Consider the following 18,650-nt stretch of genomic DNA (forward strand, 5'->3'; position numbering starts at 1 on the left):
GAGGAATGGGTATTTGGTGGTAGGGAGAGTCTTTGGGCCAGCCAGGGAGAAAACTTGGGCCAGTCCCCCCCCCCCTGCCCCCCATCTGTTCTGATGAGACAGTATGTTCTGCAACAAGAGAAAATCTTCTCACAGTACTGGCCTACTGAGAAATTGGGAGGCTTCCAGAGACATGGTCTTAAGTAATGGGGCCCTGAACACCCCATGATACAGGCAAGTCACTTAACTTCTCTAGAACTTAGTTAATTAATCTGTACAAGGGCAGAGTTAGACAAGAACAATGGTTCTTCATTTTTTGTGCGTAAAGTGTATTGTAAACCATAAGGCTCTAAATGAGTTAGAGCCTAGAGAACATTTTACTCCATCTATTTTCCAACTTTTTGGTCTTATGATCCCTTTATACTTTCAACAATTATTGAGACACCCAAAGAACTTTTATTTATGTAAATGACACCTAACAATATTTACTCTATTAGAAATTAAAATGGATAAATTGTTAAACATTTTATTTCATAACTCATTTAAAATAACAAGCACATTGTTGACATAAATAACATTTAAAAATAAAAATTATATTTTAAAAAACAAAAATTTTAGGGAGAACAGTGGCATCGTTTTACCTATTTTTGCAAAATTCTTTAATGTTTGCCTTAATAGAAGACAGCTGGATTCTCTTATTTGCTTCTGCATTCCATCTACTGCTTATTTTGATTGAAATATATGAAGGAAATCCAGCTTCACAATAAGTAGTTGGAAAATGGGAGTGATTTAATATGCAGATAAAGTCTAGGTATTGTTATGAAAAGTTTTGACCTCACAGATTTAAAGCAACTCTTATCAGTACAAGAATCTCTCAGGATTAATAAGAATAACTCATGTCGAGTGCTTTAAGGTTTAAAAATGTTAAGTGGGGGCAGGGGAAGTTCAGGGAGAAAAAGCTGGAAGACTAGAAGCTCCTTGAGGGCAGTGCCAGCGGGGTTAGGCCCTCCAGCGCTTGGCTCTGCCAACACAGCTGAGCGACCTCCAGATCACAACACATAAGTGACGGAGGGAGGGAGCCAGGACACAACACGAGAAGAGAAACGTATACGCAAGCGCACAAAGCCACAAAACCCTCCCCAGCCGTTACCGACGCTCGGAAGGCGTGCGCGCACGCGTACATACGCGGCCCCCGGGAGACGCGCGCGTTCTTCCTCCCACGAAACACCTCACTCCACCCCACCCCCACCCTCTGGACAACTTTTTCTCCTCCTCTACAATTCTTCCCTCCTCCCACTTCCTCCGCACACGGATCCGGGTTCGGAGGCCGCAAGCCCTACTCGGGCCGAACGTGCGAGTCGACGTGCCGACGCTGACACGTCGATGCGTACGCCGTGCCGGCTTTGGAGTATTTTCTCCTGGGCCCCGGCGCCCTCCTACCCTTCTTGTACCCCTCTTAGTGTGGGTCGGTCAGTCAGTTAGTTTGTACGTCTGCGCCGGCATCGGTGCTGCCTCCGCCGGCCGTCTGCCTGAGTGACTGAGGGAGGCCCAGTCGCGGGGCTCCTCCCGTTCGAGGCAGTCGGACTGCCGTTTGTCCTCCCCGCCAGACGTGGAGATCGACTTGGACAGGCAAAGTATAGAGACGAAAGCGAGGAAGGTAGGAGATGGAGCTAAGGGAAACATGGGAGTCCCGGCTGGCCGGGAGGTGCCGAGGGAGGGCAGCTAAACCAGGAAGTTGGGTTCGGCGGGGGTCCAGAGAGGCTGGACTCAGCCCTTGCCGGTGTGTCGCCTTCACTTCTGAGCCCAGGCTCGCCCTGGGAGCTCAGCCGGGAGCCTGAGCTGTCAGTCGTCCCTCCCCCTCCCTCTTCCCCGCCCCCCGCGGGACTCCCCTAGAGAATGGTCACCACGATTTTCCCCGAACTTGTGGAAGGTTAGGAGAGCCGGACAGGGAGGAGGGGCGCGGGGCGCTGTGGGGGTGGGGGGAGGCAGTCAGCGCCTGATGTGTGTCCGCCCCAGACTTGTGCACTTAGGGGAGTTTTTATTCCAAGTGTGTGTTTGGATGGTTTTCACTGGCGTTTCTGTTCGAAAAAGAAACTTGTTACTTTTTCGTTTCCTGCAGTTTGCCTATTTACGTTGGTTGTGCCTGGGTCGGAAAGCGTCTGTTTCCTGGTACAGGTGTCAAGTAAAGAATGCCTGGGTAGGTATTAGTGAAGAAAGTATAGGACCTCAGAACAGCTTTCTAGGGAACTTAAAAGTTAAAAAAAAAGTTATGTAGGTTTGTTTTAAGTATGTAATCGGAATACTGCCGCAGTGGAGCTTCTGTACTGATGAGGAGGGAAACTAATGAGCTTCATTTTAATGACATCCCGTTTAACCAGGTTTTCCTCTTTCTTCTTGGCTCCCTTTTGAAGTGAAACTAACGAGCTGTCTCTTGATTTATTTCCAATAAGAGCTAAACAGCAATAATAATAAGTATTAATTAAGCGCCTATTTGTTGGGCTCGTGCTGAGCTTCTGTGTGGTATACATGCTCACATGTTCATTTCATAGTAGACATCGTAGTTTCACTTGAGAGAAGAGTGACCTATTTCACTCAAAGATTATGTTGAGTTGAAGATACTACCACCAGAGTTCATGAAAATGAAAAGCACATTTCTGATTTTAAAGGTACACAGAAATTACTTCTGTACTGATAATACCTTTTTTCTCCCTACTCTTCACTGCTATATTGTTCCCTGTTATTCTTTATGATTGGGACAAATATTCATGATGGTACGCCAGAAAAATTCTTTTTTTAGATTAACAGTGTGATAAAGGAGTCGGACCTAGATTCACAGCCTGTCCCTGACTCTTAGTAGATCTGTGTCCACTAGCAAGTCACTTTCCCTGATGCTTTGTTTCCTCCTCTGTAAACCAGGAATAATAGTAAGGCCTGTAATACTTCACTTGGACATTGTAGGGCTCCATTGGAATTCTGTATGTAAAGAAAGCCTTACAAAACTATGTAATTGTTAGTTATTTTTTAGACCAGAGTTCTTAACCTCTTTCTATGTCATGGACTCCATTGTCAGTCTGGTGAAGCCTATGTCCTCCTCACAAAAGTGGTTTAAAATAATTGAAGAAATGTTAAATATTAGGTAGAGATTAGTGAAAATAATTTTGCTTTTCCCATTCAAATTCACCGATCCCTAAATCTAGTTCATGGACCCCCCAGTTAAGGACTCCTAGACATAATCTGGACTTACAGATACCTATTTATCTACTTCTTTGCTCCCACTTGTGAGAGCATTTATTCTTCTTCCTGGAGCCTTAATTTTAACTTAGGCTGTTTTTTGAGGTAGGAAACTTGACCTAAACTTATTGACCTATAGTTGGCCAAAATAAGGTTCTTTCTGTGATATTGAATTGTCAATATGTATTCTTAACTAGTATGAGATGAAGAAAACACAAAAATGTCCCATCTGTGTATTATGATCCTGAAATTAGTGCGAGGCTTGACCTACTTCTGTCAAGTAGTAAATATGCCAGTGGATAACCAGCTAGATGAGTAAGTTCTTTTTATATTAAAGTCTGGCTAAATATAAATATTGACAATACATTCTTTTCTCAGTCACATCTCTTTATCACACTTTATGTAGACTCAGGATAAGCCTTTTCAAGTATTAGATTATGGAAAAAATTTTCACCTCAAATTTGGGTCCCTGCAACATAAATACATTAGCAGGCCTTCAGCACTAGTTTAGTGTCATTTAGATTGTGGATTTTTTTGTTGGTGGTGTTAATGCTTTACGTACTATTGTGATGTGATGAAAGGCAACATGGCATAGTGGACTTCTGAGTCAGGGCTTTTTGGATTTAAGTCTCCATCTCTGGCACATACTGAACTTGACAATTACATATCTACTTTTATAGGAAAGGCTCTTAGGAGGCACCCTATGCTATTTAAAAGCAGTAGAGGATGTCATTCAACAAGCCTTTATTGTGCTAAGTGCTGTTGATAACCAAGAATGGCAAAAAACACAGTCCTGAGACTGAAGGTCCAGCTCCTAAGGACCTCATTCATGTTGTGAAGGGAAGGCATTGGCAGCTGGGGAGACTTGGAAAAGTATCTTGTGGAAGATGGGATTTCTTAGGTAGTGGCGAAGTGGGAGAGCATTTCAAGCAATGATATATTGATGGGAGTTATGAAGAAGAACATGTAAGCCAGAGTAGCTGGATCGTAGAGTGCGTGAAAGGATGGTGTTGAGAAAGGTAAAAGAAGACTGGAAAGGTAGAAATGGGCCACATTGTGAAGAGCTTTACATGACAAATAGAGGACTTTATATTTGATTCTGGTGATAATGGGGAGCCACTGGAGTTTATAGAGTACAGGGTTACATAGTTATAATTGAGAAAATCATTTTGGCAACTGAATGGGGGATGAACTGAAGTGTGGAGGACCAAACAAGGATAGCAGTCCGTAGCTTTCAGTTTAGATAGAAAATCTCAAGTTGATTAAGTTGTTTGCAATATCTAACAAAATTATTGGTAGCATCAAATTTCCTGTTGCATTTAAAGTGATTCCTGCAGAGATTGTCATATGTTGGTGGCTTTGAGGCTTCACTCAATGTGGAATTGATCTCCACCTTAGAAATTAATTTTTTTAAGAAACAGTTTTGTTTTCATAGATCCCTTCCACTTAATATCAGTACTTATGTGCTTATTGAAAGTAACTTTTTTTTTTTGGTTCATGAGCTTAACATTCACTTTAGTAATTAGTTAGAAAAGTTAAGAGAAAATTGCTTGGCATATTGTGGCCACTTAATAAAACACTCACTGATTGAGTATAAAATTACAAAGATGTGTTATCTATTCAAGAAAAGATTTGAATTTTTTGCCTTTTTTTAATCTTTTTTTCCCTTAATAGTATTTATTTTTTTTCCAAATAAGCATATAATTTTCAACATTCACTTTTGTAAAATTTTGAGTTCCAAATTTTTCTCCCTCCTTCTCTTCCACCTCCCCAAGACAGCAAGCAATCTGATATAGGTTATACATGTACAATCATGTTAAACATATTTCTGCATTAGTCATGTTGTAAAAAAAAGAATCAGAACAAAAGGGAAAAACCACAAGAAAGGGAAAAAAGAACAAAATAAAGTAAAAATACTATGCTTCAATCTGCATTCAGACTCCATAGTTCTTTCTTTGGATGTGGATAGCATTTTCCATCACAAGTCTTTTGGAACTGTCTTGGATCATTGTATTGCTGAGAAGAGCTAAGACTGTCATAGTTAATCATCTCACAATGTTGCTGTTGCTGCGATGTTCTCCTAGTTCTGCTCACTTCACTCAGCATCAGTTCATATAAGTCTTTGTGGGTTTTTCTGAAATCAGCCTGCTCATCATTTCTTATAGCACAATGCTACTCCATTACATTCGTATACCACAACTTGTTCAGCCATTCCCCAATTGATGGGCGTCTCCTCAGTTTCCAATTTGCCACTACAAAAAGAGCTGCTATAAATATTTTTTGTACATGTGGGTCCTTTTTCCCTTTTTATGGTCTCTTTAGGGTACATACCTAGTAGTGGCACTGTTGGATCAAAGGGTATGCACAGTTTGGTTGCCTTTTGGGTATTGTTCCAAATTGCTTTCCAGAATGGTTGGATCAGTTCACAACTCTACCAACAATGCATTAGTGTTCTGGTTTTCCCACATCTTCTCCAACATATATCATTTTGCTTTTCTGTTATATTAGCCAATCTGATAAGTATGAGGTGATACCTCAGAGTTGTTTTAATTTGCATTTCTCCAAACAGTAGTCATTTAGAGTACTTTTTCATATAATTATAGATAGCTTCAATTTCTTCCTCTGAAAGTGCCTGTTCAGATCTTTTGACCATTTATCAATTGGGGAATGATTTGTATTCTTATAAATTTGATTCAGTTTTTAAAAATGAGGCCTTTGTCAGAAACACTGTCAGTAAAAATTTTTTCCCACCTTTCTGCTTTCCTTCTAATCTTAGTTACATTGGTTCTGTTTGTGCAAAAGATTTTTTTGTTTGTTTTTTGCAAGGCAGTTGGGATTAAGTGACTTGCCCAGGGTCACACAGCTAGTAAGTGTCAAGTGTCTGGTCTGAGACCAGATTTGAACTCAGGTCCTCCGGAATCCAGGGCCGGTGGTCTACCCACTGTGCAACCTACCTGCCCCCAAAAGCTTTTTAATTTAGTGTAACCAAAGTTATCCATTTTGCATTTCATAATGTTCTCTATCACTTGTTAGATTTAAATTTTTAAAGAATTTTGCATTGCTGAACTATTTGAAATGTATATGAAAATTACTACTAGCAGAAATAATTATGGCACATACTGATTGATCTCAATGTTTGTACCTAACAGTACTTGCCATGACTAGGGAGGGAACTAATATAATGCACTGGTACTACTTAATTTGTCAGCTGGTAGTCAGTATGTTCTAGTTGTTTTCTAATGTCAGTAGGATGCCTATTTGAAGATCTTATTTTAACAGAGGTACCCACTTATGGACATATGTGAAAAAAAAATGCCACCAAACTTTTGTGCTGAATTTCCTGACAATACTCACTTTTATTGTCTACTACTTCTTTGCTTTAGAAATAACTTTTCTGACAGACTTGTTAAATGAAATAACATAGGATCCTAGGATCGTAGATTTAGATCTTGTCATCTAGTCCAAACTCAGCATGTTACATTTGAGGAAATTGAAGACTAGAGCGATTAAGTGACTTGCCCAAGGTTATACAGAACTAGAAAGGATTTGAACCCAGACCTCTAACTCCAAATCCAGTCTTTCTAAATCAACCATGCTGTTTCATAATAGATTCTGAAACTGAGTGTCATTTCATTCCATATGTAGGATATAAGTGTTTGTGCAATTAAATTTGTCTGAACATTTAGCTCGAAGTCACAGCTGAACAGAATCCATTTTTAAAAATAAATTTTTATTCATATCTTTCATTTTCACATTTCTTATATTTCCTAGTGTTTCTCTTCCCCATTCTATCCCTTATATCAAATAAACATTTTTAAAAATCCATTTGTAAAATTAATTTTTTCAGTGAAAATAAGCATTTATTTTGCTTTCCTTACCACCTATAAGCCCCCCAGCCCTCAACCCCACCAAGGGGGAAGGACGCCTTATGACATATATGCATAGTCAAGCAAAACAAATTTTCATATTGGCCATATCCAAAAATGTGTCACATTCTATATATTTAGTCAGTCACTTATAAGGAAATAGGTAGTTTTCTTCATCAGTGATCTTTTGAAATCTTAGTTGACCTATGCATTGATTAGAGTTCTTAAATCTTTCTAAGTTCATTTTTACAATGTTGTTATATCAGTTATGGTCACTTCTGTGCATCAGTTTATCAGTCTTCCCAGGAACCATCCTTAATTCCTAATTAATTTATGGAATTATTAATTAAATAAGGGTGGACACAAGAAGGTTCCTCTGAGTCAGATGGGGCAGGCATGCCTGGTTTCTTGTATCCTTACTGGGAAAGACCACAATGTCAGTGGGGAATAATCATCAATGACACGTTAATAAAGCACAAAGCATATAGGGGTAAATGCCACAGAAAATACAGGGACAGACAGCACAGAGATACAAAGGCAGACTTTGTGGGGACTTGGATGGGGTGGTAGAGTAAGGCAGGCAGTGTGGGGAAAAGAATGGGAAGGGGACATGGCACAGAGAGTCACATAATCATTGATTGGAGTTGGGAGCACTGGAGCAGCATGGACTCTTAGGAGATGGAAAAGTGCTTGGGGCACAGGAGTTTGGGGTCTCGTTATTGTGAAATTTTGGTGAGCTTCAGACTCTTATTTGTGCCACTTTGGGTTTACTTCATTAAGATATCCACATCATCTCAAAGTTATCAACAACATTTAGTGTTCTACCATTCTTACTGCAGATGTCTGGAGCTTTTCTGAGGCTTACTGACCATGGGCAGTTGCCAGGACCAAAAGGACCCTTACAGTAAGGCCTAGCTAACTTTCCTTGATTTAGCACATAGTCTCAGAATGTGACTTTTTTGAGACAGTTTTCAGGTAACTGTTATGTTGTCTTTATCTATGGGATTTCTAGGTTCCCCTTTATAATTCTTGCTATTGTTGCTTTATACTGGCTCCTTATGAACTTATTTACTATATTAACTGGAAGGGGTAGTGGTCAGGGGAACCAGAAAAAGGTACAATTTTAATATATATATCTCCTTAATAATTTCTTACAGCATAATAGCATTCCATTACATTCATATATAGTTATTTGTTCAGCCATTTGCCGATTGATGGGTATCCCCACAGTTTCTAGTTCTTTTCTACCACAAAAGTTTCTATAATTAGTTTTATATGGGACCTTTTGCTTTTTCTTTAGTCTTGGAGTATTGACTTAGTAGTGACATCTCTGGGTAATGATGATAATAATAATTTTAACTAGGTGCTTTAAGGTTTGCAAAGTGCTTTACATGTTATCTCATACAATGACCCCGTGAGATGGGTGTTCTTATTATTATACCTGTCTTACAGATGGGAAAACTGAGGCATAAACCAATTAAGTAAGTTGCCCATCATCGCATAGCTATTAAGTGTAAGGGGTAGGATTTGAATTTAGGTCTTCCTGACTCCAAGTCTAGTGCTATAATCTGCTATGCCACCTAGCTACTTTCAGAGGGTCAATATGTATGTACAGTTTAGTACCTTTTTGGACATTATTCCAAATTGTTTTTCATAACGACCAGACCAGTTCTGTTCTAGCAATAGTGCCTTAATGTGCCAATTTTCCCATAGCCCCTCAAACTTTGCCATTTTCCTTTTTTTAAATCAACTTTGTCAATCTGACGGATATGAGTTGTAACCTCAGTTTTTCTTCAGTTTATCTAATATTAATGATTTTGAATATTTTTTTTCATGTGGCTATAGATGCTTACCTTTTTTTCTCCTTGAGAACTGCCTATTCGGATTACTTGACAGTTTATCATTTTGTATGGCTCTTAAAACAGTTTGAATCCATTCCTTATGTATTGTGGAAATGAGACCTTTATCAGAGAAACTTGCTGTAAAGATGATTTTTTTTCCCCATTAAACTGTTTCCTTTCTAAATCTTAGCTTCATTGGTTTTGTTTATCAAAAAATTTTCAATTTTTATATGATTAAAATTGTTCATTTTATAATCTGGTATACTCTTTATCCCTTGTTTGGTGCTGCTCTCTTCTCTTGTCCATCAGTCTGAAAGGGAATTCTTTTCTTGCTCCTCTAATTTGTTTATGATGTGACCTTTTATATCTAAGTCATGCATTCATTTAGAGGAAAAGGTATGATAGTAGTCTTGATAAGTGTATGTTAAGAAAATTGAGTGAGATAAAGCTGGATAGTCAGGTTGGAGGCAGATTATAATAGGCCTTAAATTTCCGGATAGAAAGTTTGTATTATATCCTAGACATTGTCCCATAAAAGTGGAGAACAAGTAGAAGAGTTTTGTTTGTTTGTTTGTTTTTTGTTTTAATTAAGGGAGTGATGTGGTCAGTCTGTGTGTTGGGACAATTATTTTGACAGTTATTTGAAGGATGGATTGGAGAGTGGAGAGACTAGAGGCAAGGAAATCATTACAATGAATACTACAGGTAAAAATGATGCGGGTTCAACTAAGGTGGTGGGAATAATGTGAATGGAGAAGAAAAGATGGATGTGACATTCATTGTCACTGTAGAATGGACAAGACTTGGTAGTTATTTTGGATATGAAGGGGAAGAGAGGGAAAGGGAGGGATGATTTAGCGGTACAAGTATGGGTAAGTGGGAAAAATTGAATAGCATATGTGGAAGTGGTAATTGATTTGGAATAAGAAGAGCTAGGTATACATCCTAGCCCTGGCAAGTCATCTAGCCTCTTTGGAACTTAGCTCTTTGTCTGTCAACCTATGATGGTGCTATTAGGGCATATGGAGGAAAGATAATTGAGTTTGAGGTGTTGATAGGACATTAGGTGGAGGTGCTTGGTAGGCAGTTGGAAATGTAGTACTGGATCTCTTTTCCAAGGAGAGAAATTGGCTAGATACATAGATTTGGGAATCATTGACATAGTGATAATTGAAGACATGGGAGTGAATGAGATTGTCTTAGGAGAGTATATAGAGAAGAGGATTAAGGAGAGAACTTTGGGGGATAACCATACTTGAGTAGGTGGGAAGAATGTGAAATAAGGAAGCAGATACTGGAGTGGTTAGACTGGAAAACAAGGAGAGAGAAATATCAGAGAAACAAGAAAAGAGATATCAAGGATATGGGAGGATAGCCAAAAATATGTGATGCAATAGAAAGGTTAGTAAGGTGAAGGACTAAAGAAAAAGGCATTGTATTTTATCATTAAGGTGATATTGGAGAGAACAATTTCACTAGTGTGGTGGATATATTAGACTGCTAGAGTTTGAGGCTTGGTGATTGGTGAGTCAATGAGTATACGTTTCTGGAAATTTGGTAGCGAAGGGGATGAAACAGAGAGAATACTTGCCTGAGGTGTAGAAGGTCAGGAGGCACTTAAGATGTCCATGAAGAGAAGATTAGGGAAATTTGGTAGTTAGAGAAGTGATGATAATCCATAGACTAGGTCCTACAGAGGGTGGAGATGGGGAGACATGATTTAGAGTACAATGAAAGGGTTAGCTATGCAAAGAGGATGATCTCATTCTGGATACTTTTTCCTCTGTGGTTTTTCATAAGCCTCCTCTATCCTGTTTCTCCTCCTACTTATCAGACCATTCTTTTTCATCATTTTTGCTGGATTTTCATCTGTATCTTACCCTGTAATTGTGAATGTACCCCACAACTTTGTTCTGGAACTTCCTCTCTATACTTTCATTTTTGGTGACCTCATCAGCTTCATGGGTTCAGTTATAAAGCAGATGACTCCTGGATTTTGTATCTAACAAGTCTCTGTTCTGGCTCAAGTTCCATATAACCAATTACCTGCTAAACATTATGAATGGGAATTTCCCTTAGGAATCTCAAACTCATCATGTTCAAAATAGAGAACTCATTATCTTTCTATCTAAATCTGCTTTTCTTCCTAACTTTTCTGTTTCAATTGAGAGTACTGTCATGTTACCAGTCACCCAGATTTGCAGAGTCATCCTGAACTCCACATTAACGTTCACCTCACATATTCATTCAGTTGCCAGATTTTATCATTTCTGCCTTCGCAGTATCTCTCTAGTCTGTTCCTTTTCTCCACTCAGGCTCAGCATTCGAATTCATTAGCTCTTGCCTTGACTATTTCAAGAACCTACTAATTGGGCTTTTTACATCAAGTCACTTATTTCTCTAAACTGTCCTCCATTTAGCTGCCCAGTGACATTCCTGAAACTCACTTCTCATTATGTTACTCCTCTGTTAAATAAACTCCAGAGACTCCCTGTTACTTCTAGGATCAAATACAAATTCATCTGTTCAGTATAATGTACAGTCATCTGGATTCAGAACATAGTGAACTAGCTGGCCTAGTCTGAAAGTCACCAAGTGCCTGCTGTGGCCCAGATGCTGTGTTGGTCTATAGGGATACAAAGATAAAAATGAAAACAGTCTCTGCCTCTCAAGGAGCTTCATTCTGTTGGAGAAAAACACCGGGAACACTCAAGTGTAGAAATTTGCGGAAAAGGACACCAGCACCAACAGCTGGATGGGATCAGGAAAGGCCTCATGTAGGAAGTGACACTTTGGTTAAGCTTTGAAAAAACTAGCTATTGGGAGGTTGAATTGATGGGAAGTAGTAGTTGGGGGGGGAAGAAAAAAATCATCTTTAAAATGTTTAAAAATACACAGAATAAAGCAAAGAAATTTAGAAGGGGCACAAGCAGGGCAATTTCGTTGTTACTCTATAGAATGCAGTTATGTTTTGAGGACACCCAGAGGTGAAAAAAAAATGAACTTTGCTTCATTCTTTATAATAATTGTATAACCTCACATTTTCTGAAAATGAGTATTTCATGTATTGCTCTGGGTTAATTGGTACTTGATTGAAACTGACAATAAGGTAGGAAAAACTAGTTGAAGTATAATTGATCACTTAATGGTTCTGAGCAATATTGATAATTTGAAAGAAGAGAACTGTGTTTATAGAATGCCACTCATTGTTACTGTTCTAATTATAATCATCTGTTAGGAGCCATCCTTACGTGAGATTTGCATAAAATTTTGCAAATATATTAACCCTAAATGCTCATGGCCAGGGTTCCATGGCTTCCCTGTGCAGGATGCTTCTCAAGGCCTAACTTCTAGACTTTCCTATGCTCTTTGCTTGTCTGGATCTGTTTCCTTCTGTGGGATTGGGCTGCTATGGACTATGTCTTCTGTCTACATTGGCTTATCTCTGTTGAGGACTTCTACAGGATTCTGATAGTCATTTTGTATATTCCTTGTCTAGATTGAGGAGTTTATAGGTGATTCTTTTTGGCTTTCTTTATCACTGTTCCTTTTGTCTCATTTTAGAGCTTTACTGGGGTGTTTGTAAGGGACTTAGTCCCTTTAGGTCCTAATGTGTAAGCATTTTCCCACACTCTTGTTAGTTATTTAAAAGCTATGGCTCTAATTTTAAGGGTCTTCTGTACTAGTCTTCGCAGAAGTGTACACAAATACAGCTTTGAACATTCACTTCAGCATTAGTGATATCTTTTGTTGGCCCACAGAATTTAGTAAAAATCCTTTCAAATGAGGACACTAATTTTGTTCTATGAGCAAAGATATGTTGTAGGAAAAGTTAACTTGAGGAAGAAGGTACAATCAAAATTTATATATCAAAAAATGTTCTTTACTCTATTATTTTGACAAGTATAATTTATTTTTAATTATTTTGGTGAGATACTTGGAGCCTTTTAAAATATTCTGTGGCATATTGTATAAACGTAATGTTATCTCACTAATATGTGACCTCATTACTAACCTCTGCTGTTAAATTTCAGAAAACAGGTGAGACTGTCAAGTTTTTTTTTATAGGGTTTATGAAGTTTGTGGATTAGCAAAATGAAATTTAATGAGTTCTAACTGGCCTTTTTTTTTTTTGAGGTGAGTAAGGGAATTAGGAGATTGCCATTTGTGAAATGTGTCAAACTGATAGAAGTAAAAACTGAAGTTCCCTCTTTATCCATAGGCCAATCTGGGGCAGAATTCCATATACCATTTTTCTAATTTGACTTGATTCTGAAGTGACTGACTTGACAGATTTCATCCTTTCACTATTTGTTTCTGGTCTTTTCTGCAAAGACTACATAACAATGTTGGTGATTATTTTTGCTGAGTATGCCTTTCCTCTGTGAACTTGCCTGGGCATGCTATTAATTTCACGTAGCTTGCTTTACAGCTTTGTCTTTTCGTAACTTTTGCTTTGTGGCTGACTCTCACTAGCCGCTTGGTAGAATTTATGCTTTGTAGATTCACAGTTTATATTTTGTTTAGAGGCTTTTGCTGCTTCTTGTGATGTAATCGTGCAGTTTGACATGTTTTTTAATTTGATTAATTATCGTGTATATTTTGTATAAATCTAATTTAGTCATTGTGAATAATTTTTTGGGTTATTTTGCTTTAATATTTTTTTGTTGCCAGGTTTATATTTCAAGGCTTTGAATTAGTAGTATTCATTAGTAATATTGGTCTGTAGTTATTTTTCTTTGAGTTATCCTTCCTTGATTTAATCATTACAGTTGTATTTGTCTCATGAAAGTAGTTTGATGGAGTATATTTTTTTCATATGTAATATAACTATTCTTTAAAATTTTGATACAATTCATTTATAAATTCATCTGGACCAGGGTAGATAGTTCTTTTACAGCTAATTCACTTTCATTTTTTAAAAATTGGATCTCTTTGAAATTAAGAACTTTATTTCATGTCTATTAATTTGAGTATCATATATATTTTGGCAGATAAGCTCCATTTCTTTTAGTGTTTCCACTTTGATGTCTTATAATTGTATAGCAGGTACTATTTTTATTTCTTTATTGTGGTTTTACCTTGTTCATTTTTTATTTGGTTACTTTGCAGGATTTTCTAAAGGAAAAAACTATTTTCTAAGGTTATTTAAATGAATTTAAGTTTTATAAGTAGGGAAATTCTTTGATCCACATATTCCCTGATCTATGGAAAATATTTCTCCTTTTCCTATTTTTTTTTTTAGTTAAAGGAACGAGTAGTTCTTGGAAGTTTTATAATATAGAAAAAATATCTTGATTGTTTGAAAATTTTGTTGAAATCAAAGTATTTGAATATTCTATTATTCAGTCAACATATTAAATGTCTTATACTGTGTTAAACTTTGAGGTAGACAAATTAGATGATAACTGTCCCAGTGTTGCTTTGGTTTGATAATTGATGAAATATATGATTAGAGGTAAGAGTGTATATGTTGTAAAAACCAAGAGTTATTACTTGTGTTTTTTAAACATTTTGAGACATTTGCTAGAGAAGGAAAAATCTTTGAGAAACTGTTTGCCTTTTTCTTAAGGTATAAATTAATGGAATTATTTGCTGAAAAGTAAGTGAATCCAAAATAAAATATGCCTTATGCAAAACATCCTTGAGAAAAGCTTTGATACTTGAAATGTTATGACTATAAATTCTGGACGATTACATATGGATATTTAATAAAAATAATGGAAATTTCATTTATCTCCTTTTCTGTTTTGCTTCTAAATTCTTGACAATATATTACAAAGTATATTGTGGCACTATCTCTTTGAATTTGCTGAAGATAATTGACTCATGTAAATTGACTAGTTGTATCAATAAGACTTCAAAGAGAAAGTAAAAATTGTTCATTTTTTTATTGTCAGGAGCCCTTGTGACTGTAGGCTGTGGATTTAAAAAAAAAAGCAATGACATTAAGGTGGAGAGTAATGTGATATAGATAAGTATTGTGACAATATCTGTGTTTCTAGGTGAACTCAATATATGAGTCTGAACATTTTAAACTTAACAACACAGGAAAATGAAACTGTTTCGAGACAGAAACTATTTTGGATGCTTTATTTTTATTATTAGTGTATAAAACAGTAATAATCTTTTGTTGTGTTCAGAAGACGAAAAACATTGCTTTTGAAAAAATAAAATGCTAAAGTTTTCCTGGTAGGAAAGCATGATCGATGTGTGCATGTTCTTAAATCACTACAATGTTAACAAGAACTGTTGTGAATATGGCATTAGGAGCTCTAGAGATAATATATCGTTTAGAAAGATGTCAGTACATTTAGAAGTACCAAAGAATCTACTTTTTGCCTTATGCAGAATCCAGTTTCCATCATTCACTGACTGAGCCCTGTGAGGATGTAGAGCCACTTGAAAAGGGTATATGTGTAAAGGTGAGGAGGAAAGATAGCCTTGCCTGAGTGAAGGACTGTTGGTGTGAATTTAGCCCCCCTCCCTCTTACTATTGTCATAGTGTTTTAATATTTCCTTATTCTGAAGGAATTCTACCATATATCTCTAAGGAGTGTTGAGAATCTGCCATGTATATTTTTAACTAGTAATAATTTTATCAACAAATGAAATATTTTAACAGCAGGTACATTTAAATAACTTTGTGTTGAAAAGATGGAAGGTGATTCTTTATGAATTTGTAATAATTGCTATTTCAGCAATTGTTTTTCCTGTAGAGATGAATTTATTTGACTTAATCTAAAGAAGAAACAATCAAATAAATATCTTTTTGTTTTGTCTGTTTCAGGTTTTAGGAATTGAAATAAGATTTCATTTCTTCTCATATGGATCACTGAATGAATGATATGGACTTACCTCGTCTTACAGGAGCATTGCGCTCCTTTTCAAATGTCACCAAACAAGATGATTATAATGAGGAATCAGCTGACTTAATGGTAACAATTTATATATGAAAAGCATTATAAAACACTCAGATATCCACATAGACTCAAATATACACTTAGTCTTATTTCTTTAAGATTGAATTGTCTTAGATTTCAAAGAGTACTCATATAAAGACTCTGTAACATCATTATAAGGTAATCTGCTAAGTAGATGTTAGCCAGATATGGTCCTTTGCTTAGATCATCACTGTTCCTCGTCTGATTGAAGCAGAGACAGTAGTAACACCTGGAAATAGAATAGGGTGCTATCTTTTTGTTTTTGAGTTTGTGTTGTTGTTCAGTCATTTTAAGTCACATCTGACTCTTTGTGGCTCCCTTTGGAGTTTTCTTGACAAAAATACTGGAGTGGTTTTCCATGTCCTTCTCCAGCTCATTTTACAGATGAGGAATTGAGGCAAACAAGGTTAAGTGACTTGCCCAGGGTCACATAACTAGGAAGTGTCTGAAGTTGGATTGGAACTCAGGAAGATGAGTCTCCCTAATTCCAAGACTAATGCTCTATCCACTGAGCCACTTAGCTGTCTTGAGTTTGTATATAGAGTCTCAGAACTTTGCTGAGTGAAGCCTAGGACCAAACTGTTTTGATAATTACCACTTTGTAGTATAGTTTGAGGTCTGGAACTGCTTTACTTGTTCTTTTACGTATTTTTTTTTCATTGATTCCCTTGATGATCTTCTTATTATTATTTTTCCTTGTTGTTATTTTTTCTAGTTCTATATAGTAATTCTTTGATAGTTTGATTGGTATGGTACTCTCCCTGTATTTTTAGAGGTAGACATTAAAAATACCACAACAAAACTTCTTGGAAGTTCATAGGTGCTTTGAGTTGTAGTTTTCTTTTACGAAACAGTATCAGAGACATCTGTACATATAATGGCTACTTCAGAAAAAAACTATAATGTGGAAGAATCTTCGTTATGTAAGTGTAAATTTAATGTGATCAATCTGATAACTTAGTGAAATGATTTTCCTTGGCCTGTTTAGGTGTCAAGTTTATCTAGACAATTTTACTCTGTAAGCTAGTGTGCAGAAGGGATTCCACTAGGGAAAATCCATGTAGAATTGTATAAATTCCTTTCTGTTAGACTTCTTCAGTCCCTTTTCCATTGAAGATGACTCCTGAGATATGTTTCTTATTGTGTACTCTTTGATCCAGTGGCCTCCTTATTGCTTTTGAAACAAGACATTCCATCTCTTGACTCTCTGCATTTTCACTGGCTGTCCCTCATGCTCTGAATTCTCTCCCCTTCTCATCTCTGTCTTCTGGCTTCCTTAGCTTCCTTCAAGTCTCAGCTAAAGTGCCACCTTCTGCAAGAAGCTTTTCCCATTCCTCCTTAATCTTAACTGCCTTTCCCCTTTGACTACCCCAAATTTTTCCTGTATGTACATTGTTAGTATATTGTCTTCTCCATAATACTGTGAACCCCTTGAGAATCAGGACCTTTTTTTGCTTTTCTTTTTATTCTCAGAACTTGATATGGTACCTGGCACCATAGTAGGTGCTTAGTAAATGCTTATTGACTGAGTTTCAGGTTATATGAATATTTGTTAATATCTAAGGTAAAGTTTATGTCTTCAAATAATATCTTTTATTCTAGAAATATGAATATACTCTGTTACATTAGTCATTTCTTTACTTAACTCTTGTATTTTAATAATACGAGCTTTTTAAATTCTAGCAGACAACAAAGGCTTTTTTGTAATGAATATAACTAATTATGTTCCAAATTTTGGAAGTCTGTATCCTGTTCATTTTAGCATTTCAGAATGCCAAGTTACCTTTGTGGCTCATTTGAGGTACTACCTCCCAGAGAAAGCCTTGCTGATCTCCTTTGTTGTTAACGCTCTCATTCCTTCAGTGGTACTTGTATTCACTTATTTTTGTACGTGTTGTATTTCTCAGTAGGATGTAAGTTCCTTGAGGAGAGTAAATGTTTTCTACTTTTGTTTTTGTATCCCCAGTACCTGCCATAGGCTCTTGCAGGGTGTAGGTGCTTAATAAAGGTTAATTGGATCATATTATCTTTGAAATTGTCTTTGTAGGCACCATATGTGTATATAATTGTGTGCCTTTGACTCAAACATAAAAAAGACACAATAATAGTACTCATTCTTATAGTGAACATACACTTGAGAGTATTATGAAGCAGCGTGATGAATTATGTAGAGCTCTGGACTTGGAGTCAAACTTAGGTTTGAATTCCTGCAACAGGAACTTCCTAGCAATGTGACCCTGTGCGAGTTACTTAAGCTCTCTTCTTCTCATTCATCTATAAAGTGAAGATTGATAATGGAACCTGCTACACAGGGCTGTTACTGGGATCAAATGAGATCCTGCTTGTAAAGTGCCTCACGTATTTTAAAATACTATGGAAATGTTAACTGTTGTCATTATTTATGGTAAAATTCCCTTTGGCCTTATTTCTTACAGTAAAGGTCTAATGATGCTAAACTGTTGAGCAATGTAATAAAAGCAAGACTTTTAAAAACCGTGAGGCCATCTTTATTAGTAATAGGGTATGTCTGAAAAATAAAAACTCACCTTATTCATTTAATCAGCAAACATTTTTTATTAAGCTCCTGTTATGTTCCATTCACTGTATGATAACAAAGATGAAAATGGAAGTCTATGCCCTCAAAGAGTTTGTATTTTATAAGGGGACCCATGCATGCACACAAATATATGCAAAATATATTCAAAAGAAGTACAAATTAATTTTTAGAGAGAGTCATTAGAGCCAAACTTTGAAGGAAATTAGGGATTCTAAGGAGCAGCTAGGTGTCA

At 36.8% G+C, this 18,650-nt stretch overlaps 1 protein-coding gene across 6 annotated transcripts in view; it reads left to right on the forward strand.

Annotated features, from left to right (window-relative positions):
* Positions 1–1,242: 1,242 nt before the first annotated feature.
* Positions 1,243–18,650, forward strand: part of ASCC3 (activating signal cointegrator 1 complex subunit 3) — a 358,153-nt gene continuing 340,745 nt past the window's right edge. Inside the window, exons 1-3 of one of the 6 annotated variants that reach the window (XR_002326776.2) lie at positions 1,243–1,636; positions 2,099–2,176; positions 15,708–15,855. Coding sequence is in view for 5 of the 6 variants with exons in the window: in XM_078155224.1 (XP_078011350.1) it covers positions 15,757–15,855 (99 nt within the window). In the remaining variant the exon portion in view is untranslated. Of the gene's footprint in view, positions 1,637–1,667; positions 1,910–2,098; positions 2,177–15,707; positions 15,856–18,650 lie in introns of those variants that run through there. The other 5 variants (XM_078155224.1, XM_020998271.2, XM_020998272.2 and 2 more) reach the window with 5 other exon arrangements.

This window comes from Phascolarctos cinereus, unplaced genomic scaffold (assembly GCF_003287225.1).
Source record: "Phascolarctos cinereus isolate Bilbo 61053 unplaced genomic scaffold, phaCin_HiC Scaffold_5;HRSCAF=322, whole genome shotgun sequence".
In the NCBI taxonomy this organism is placed as follows: Eukaryota; Metazoa; Chordata; class Mammalia; order Diprotodontia; family Phascolarctidae; genus Phascolarctos; species Phascolarctos cinereus.